Source organism: Mycetomoellerius zeteki, unplaced genomic scaffold (genome assembly GCF_001594055.1).
Source record: "Mycetomoellerius zeteki isolate Tzet28-1 unplaced genomic scaffold, Tzet1.0 scaffold113, whole genome shotgun sequence".
Taxonomy (NCBI): Eukaryota; Metazoa; Arthropoda; class Insecta; order Hymenoptera; family Formicidae; genus Mycetomoellerius; species Mycetomoellerius zeteki.
In genome coordinates this window covers 2165907-2172730 of record NW_017256051.1, presented here as the reverse complement: position 1 = coordinate 2172730, position 6824 = coordinate 2165907, and the positions used below count along the sequence as shown (strand labels likewise).

At 37.4% G+C, this 6824-nt stretch overlaps 1 protein-coding gene across 4 annotated transcripts; it reads right to left on the bottom strand.

Annotated features, from left to right (window-relative positions):
- Positions 1 to 203: 203 nt before the first annotated feature.
- On the bottom strand, positions 204 to 6467 carry LOC108727766 (mitochondrial tRNA-specific 2-thiouridylase 1). Of its 4 annotated transcripts, XM_018456010.1 has the most exons (10): positions 6458 to 6467; positions 6291 to 6296; positions 2435 to 2527; positions 2179 to 2344; positions 1912 to 2096; positions 1602 to 1828; positions 1345 to 1512; positions 1036 to 1263; positions 681 to 774; positions 204 to 546 (listed from the first exon to the last, which is right to left on the bottom strand). In XM_018456010.1, the coding sequence occupies exons 3-10, from the start codon at positions 2514 to 2516 to the stop codon at positions 476 to 478; spliced, it is 1221 nt and encodes a 406-aa protein (XP_018311512.1). In that variant the 5' UTR covers positions 2517 to 2527; positions 6291 to 6296; positions 6458 to 6467; the 3' UTR covers positions 204 to 475. The 4 variants fall into 4 exon arrangements, with proteins under 4 accessions (XP_018311512.1, XP_018311505.1, XP_018311529.1 ...); XM_018456003.1 differs by lacking the exons at positions 6291 to 6296; positions 6458 to 6467 and having other exon boundaries at positions 2435 to 2697; XM_018456027.1 differs by lacking the exons at positions 6291 to 6296; positions 6458 to 6467 and having other exon boundaries at positions 1602 to 1811; positions 1969 to 1993; positions 2435 to 2695.
- Between the last annotated feature and the right edge of the window lie 357 nt (positions 6468 to 6824).

Here is a 6824-nt window from a genome sequence, read left to right as displayed (position 1 = left end):
CAGTATGCAACGCAGACCACAAAGAAGCACGCAACGAATCTATCAGTTAAACCAACAAGAAAACAAGCATCGTGTACCATAGGCTTTAACTTCGTTAGGATCTGAGCACAAGAATTGTCCTAATACTTTACAATGCACAAACACTTAACACGACTTCGCGCGCATACGAAATACGACTTGTTGAAAAATACCCTAGTTCACAGTTTTCTCCGACAGGTGCGCTCGGATCAGTTCTTCTATACAGCGCTTTTCCGACACCGTGTTTCGAGCCCATCTTTTTCATGGCCGACCGCTTGAGCTTGATCTCCTTCTTATCATGATGTAATATCATTATGCTTCTTATTACTCCGTGGGTTACAATTTCGCAGTGTGGCTGACAGATTTCCTAACCTAAATAGTCGTGAATTTTAACGCTTATCTTAATATCTCGATTCGCGGGGCAGAGCGACGCTTTTTTCTGCCAGATTCTTTCGTTTTATGCAAAAACTTGTCGAATGAGCCCAATTTCATTAAAATCGGTGAGGTCGCCCCCTCCTTCATAATTACCTAAATTTATAAACAATTTTACTGTAACATTAATTTTATTAATTAAAAATATTCATATATATATATTTATACATATACAATGAATTTCATTTAAACTCTATCAGATGCTATTAAATTATGGCAATGAGTGTAACCTATAAAATTCTGCCCAAGTGCAAAATAAGATGGTCCTGCATATGTTATCATTGAACTGCCCAGACATTCCTCTCCAGAGTACAAAACAGCATACTGAAATTTATACACATTTTATATTTACACATACACAGATATATATATATATATAAATTAGTCGATATATGATGTGGCCAAACTAATGTGTAAAATTAAGCAATGGTTGAAAAATGAATAACGGCATGTTATTACCTAATTTACTGAAGTAAAGCTTGGTTGGATTAGTAAATGACTATTTTATGATAATTTAATTGTTATTACATATATAAAGTGTCAAAGTATCATAAAAGTACATCTTCATTATACATTGTAAATTACCTGCCCCTTTGTAATTGCTCGTAAAGGTGCATCAAGACGAATAAATAAGCGACCATTGGACATCTTGTATACTTTGCAAGCAATTAATGGATTTCTGTGTTGAAAGCGAAAGTTACAATTCAACACACCATTATTCCATCTCAATTCATATGGCTCCTCACAGATCCAATGCATTTTCTGTGTTATTAAAAAGTCAGTGTATAATGCTGGATGAGTTGTACCACCTACCTATGTGTACATCAGAATAAGAATATTATTAACAAATATCTTAATTTATTTTCAACAAAATCTTTATTTTCTATCGCGTACCACTGTAATAGTATTTGACTCCTGATCTTTGTTAAACACGTAATAAGATTTGAGACAGCCAGCAATTTTACATCTTTGCCCTATTGTCCATTTGTGAATACCATCGTGTTTACCTATTTGCAGTCCACTGTCTAGATCTATATAATCACCAGGTTTATCTACTATATACTGCAACCGTTACAAAATCATTGTTATTGTCATCTTGTTTTGTCTTATCGCAAGTAATCGGCATTATGAGAGAAATGTGTATCTTTTACCTCTGAAATAAAATCTTGAAACTCACGTTTTCCCACAAAGCAAATACCTGTGCTTTCCTTCTTTCGTGCTATTTGGCACAATCCTGCTTGTGTAGCCATCATCTTTACATGATTTTTCAAATAATTTCCGAGAGGAAACATACAACGTCTCAAGGTTTGTTGTGGTACTTGGCTCAAGAAAAACGTTTGATCTTTATTGCTATCTTGCGCCTGTAACAAGTGTACATCTACAGAATTACAATAGTAGCATTATATTAAGAAATATTGTATTTAATTGATGGATTAATGTTACTTAATGTAGGATACTTGCTAGTGTTTGCTTTATAATTCTCTAGATATGGTCCGAAGTTTGTTTTAGCATAATGACCAGTTGCAATTGCATCTGCTTGAAACTTGTTACATGCAAGATGAAAAAATTTATCAAACTTGATGTTCTTGTTGCACAAAATATCTGGATTCGGAGTATATCCATTCTGATACTTTTCTACTAAATCACTAAAAAAATTGGAATAAAAATGTCGCTATCCTCACTTGTGGTTGTCAAAAAGTTCAAATACTTAAATATATCTTCAAGTACCTAAAAACTTCGTTCCAATATTCTTTAATAAAGTTGATCTGTATCAAAGGAATTTCTAATTTGTCACAGATCCATCGAGCATCGTCATAATCTTTTTCAACCATACACTTTTCTGTTTCATCTCTAACGTCCCAGTTTTTCATAAATACTCCAGTAATATTGAATCCTAAAAAATATATATATATTGTATATATAATGTATCCTTAACACATGTATCAAATGAAAGAGGTAAACTAGAATTTTTTTTTAGTGTTACCTTTGTCTTTAAGTAGAAGAGCCGTCACGGCACTATCGACACCGCCAGACATGGCTACAACAACATTTCTAATCATCTTCATGGAACAATCAACTCAATCAGTTACTTTTCTTCGTAAACTTTTTACAGCACATTAATATGGAGTAGTCTACATCAAAGATATAAATTTAAAGAGAGATTATGCACAATTACATGAGCGTGTGATTCAAATTTAACACTCAAAATCTCTGCCTTTTAATCGCTGACATCGACGAGATACTATGGCTGCTTTCCTTTTAGTAGACACAGTCGACATAAGTGTCGTTCTATCTTTATCACTCTCTGAATATCTTCTTTTTCTTTTGAATTGATGGCTCCCGCAGGCGGACGCCCGCAATATGGCCAGTATCCAATATAGCGACGCGTAGAACGCTCCGCGCACACCTTCCAATTGGAAGGGCGTCAGGGGGAGAGCGGCAAATCAAATTTGAGTATCTAAAGAGCGGAAAAAGGATAGCAAAAGGCGGCAGAGTTTGGAAGAGGGTTTCACGAGGCAAAGAAATAAATTATTTGGAGAGTTAGGAAACTTGATGCGGAGATATTTAATCAGTTTATCGCCTTTATGTCGAGTCAGTCGGCAGTGAAATATGAAGTGGTTGATGTCCTAGCGTGGATCTCCGCAAGCGCAGTCCGGGGAGTCGACTATATTTTTTCTGTGAAAACTATATCGGAGATTGTAGTGATTAGATCTAATACGGTTGACAAGTACAATTTCTTCTCTTTTAAGCGATTTATTGTAGTGATATCAGGTCTTGGGCGAAAAGTCGGTAGTGATCTGCGAAGAGCTGTCCTTTTACTAAAGCTTATTCCACTAAAAAAGCAGTAAAACTTTGTTCGCTCCTCAGCCTGGATTCTAATTGAAGATCAGGGTATGGAATTTGGTATACAGAAAGTTTGAATTACATGCATTCCGGGCGAGCTGATCTGCTATTTCATTGCCTAGGATCCCTTTGTGAGAAGGGACCCAGAACAGGGTGACTACAGTCTCCAACTGGAAAGCAAGCCAGAGGTTTTGTTTGATGTAACTGATGAGATAGTTCTTGTGGTTTACACTGGTGTGGCTGATGGCTTCTAGGACTCTTTTCGAATCGGTGAATATAACGATATTGGAACATTTGTTTTCGCAAGCAGTTATGATGGCTTGTAAGATGGCTCAGACTTCAGCCGAAAGACGGAAGTTTCAGAGGGCATTCTGTGTTGGATTCTAAGGTCGAGATCTGGGGAGTAGATGCCCACACCAGCAGCAGAGGTCCGATCCAATTTGAACCCGTCTGTGTAGAAAGAGACGTAAGGATGAATGAATTCCGAAGTCCTATTGTCGAATTCAGCTTGAAAAACAGTTGAGGAACAAGATATAACACATTGGTCAATCAGGGACATTGAATCGATGAATGGTTGAGAGAAGATAGAGGATTGATAATTATGCAAGAATGATGGAGGAGCCGACGAGAAGATAGAGCCCGCAACATGTTTATGAGTGATGTATTCTCATAAACAGGGAATAAATTGTAGCGCTTTGGAGCGCTGGATTGGATTACAGAGACCTCTCTCCATGTCAGCAAAGTTATTTAAGACAGGATTCTCAGTAATTGTCAGATTTTTGTAAAGGAATTTAGAAGTGAGATAGGCGAAACGTATGTTTAGGGGCGGCTCCTTGGATTTGGCAAGTAGGATGTTAATAGGAGTAGAAACTCTGTAATCGCCCGCAGTCCGTAAGGCTCTAAATTGGAGTCTTTGGAGTTGAAGGAATTTGCCTTGATTGTTCTTAATTTGGAAGATTTGGCATCCATATTCGATTGAGCTCCGAAACATTGAGCGGTATAGTATGAGGAGTTGTTGTGGGTGAACACTCCATCAACAACCAGCCAAACAGAAAATAGCACTGAGAATTTTTCTTCCCTTCTGAATAAGATATTCAATATGTTCATTGCCTTTGAGACGTGAGTTCAGGATGATTCCCAGGAACCTAAGAGAGGTGACAGTTTGCAGGTTTTGACAATTGATGTGAAGAGGTCTGAGAATGGAGGATGACCTTTTCTTTTTACTGAAGACCATACATTTGGATTTATCTGGAGATAGATCTAGGCCTCTGTGTCTGGGCCTTTTGATCGCTGACGGGCTGACATCGACGAGATACTATGGCTGCTTTCCTTTTAGGAGACACAGTCAACACAAGTATCGTTCTATCTTTGTCACTCTCTGAATGTCAAGAAGGATAGAACGACGCTTATGTCGATTTGTGTCAAAAGGAAAGCATGTGTGTCTCCTAAAAGGAAAGTAGCCTTAAGGTAAATTTTCACGAGCTACTCAAATCGACAAAAAGGATCACGTGATCAAAATGGACGCTTGATATTCGGCAATTTTGACCACGTGATTCTTTTTGTTGCTGAAACAGCCTATTTAAGCAGCTCGTGAAAATTTACCTTAAGAGAAGCAACACCAGCTTGCTGTTAAGAATGTCAAGATTTTGGCCAAGAAGACTAGAACTAAGGAGGATCAACTCGCGTGGTGGGGGTGAGTCAAAAAACGTCCGCAGCTATTCACACGATGTGCAGCGGCACTGCGCATTGTGTGAAAGTTCGATATAAGAGCGACAAAGTGACGATTATAGAACGACAGAGCGACGACTATATAGAGCGACAGAGAGGACTAATGAAGCGCAAGAGTGGGGGAAGTTATCCGTCGCCACTTTTTGCCTCACCCCCACTACCGCTATTGGCACGAGTTGATCCTCCTTAGTTCTAGTCTTCTTGATTTTGGCGTTGATGTATTGACGCCATGGACATAGGAATACCGGGACGAAGCATAAACCTGTAATTTTTGGCGAGGGGAGTAAAGCCGCCTCGCGGGGGGAGGACTGTAGTCACGTGGTACATTTGGTGCTGTATTAGTAATTGGTTCTAGCATAAACGCGCGAAATTGAAAACTTTTGTTTGTAGTTCATTTGCAATTATAAATGTTATGATAAGATATTTTGAAAATAAACAGAGAGAGAAAGAAAGAAAGAAAGAGAATGTTTTATTTATAAACCATGATATATCGATATTGAAGCGTTAATGTCTTATACACGGTGGGCCATTTTAATCTCCCCACCTGAATTTCTCGGAATCTAAGCCAGATAGAGAAAAATGGTCCAGACAAAAGTTGAAGGGGACAGAGGGGGTCACCTAATGGTACCAAGGACCTTGACCTTGAACTCGATTTTCAAGATTATTTTAAGGTCAAAATGATTTTTTTAAATGGGAACACCTATTTTTGACCCCGGATTTGAAAAGAGCGGGAAATTTTATGTTCAAAATGATATGTTTATCAAGGTCATGGCAAGGTCGAACGAAGGTCAAATTTGCGAATTTAAACTCCCCACTTACATTTTCCGGAACCTAAGCCAAATACGTAAAATTGGTTCAGACAAATGTTAAAGGGGACCGAGGGGGTCACCTATCTGTACTCTGATCTTGACCTTGAACTCGATTTTCAAGGTTATTTCAAGGTCATAGTGATTTTTCGAAATGGGAATCACTACTTTCGAGGATTCTTTAACTGTATTAACCTTACTTTTAGCGCTACCCAGAAACAACGACGTGGACGTAGTAAGTACCTAACGCATGCGCAGTAGTGAAGTACGAAACTTGCACATGCGCAGTAGTGAAATAGGATACTTAGGTTCCGGAATATTCAATTGGGAAATCAAAATTCGCAAACTTGACCTTCATTTCACCTTGCCATGATCTTATTAAACATATCATTTTGAACGTAAAATTTCCCGCTCTTTTCAAATCCGTGGTAAAAAATAGGTGTTCCCATTTAAAAAAATCACTTTGACCTTGAAAATCGAGTTCAAGGTCAAGGTCCTTGGCACCATTAGATGACCCTCTCTGGCCCCTTCAACTTTTGTCTGGACCATTTTTCTCTATCTCGCTTAGATTCCGAGAAATTCAGGTGGGGGGATTAAAATGGCCCACCGTGTATAAATATAATATATACCTCAATCAAGGTTAAAAAAATACTAAATAGTTAGAAGTTAGAATCTATAAATATAAATATCTCTAATGTTTTTATTTGTATTTATTTAGTTTTTTAATTGTGTATTAAATTTAATATATTTTGCAATCTTACTAAATGAGATGTATAAATATAAATGAAACATTATTCTATTCAAGGTCGTTTTTGTTTTCATTGTATCGTGAACACAACTTTGTGTCAATGGAGTTCAATCATGAATAAAACAGTTAAAGGTTTAAATGTTCATAACTTTTGATAGGAGCATTTTCCAAAGAAATGTTTCAAACAAAGTTTACTTGTTTTTCTCCGTAGAATCCAAATATGTAACATTTTAGAGGGGATCCCATTT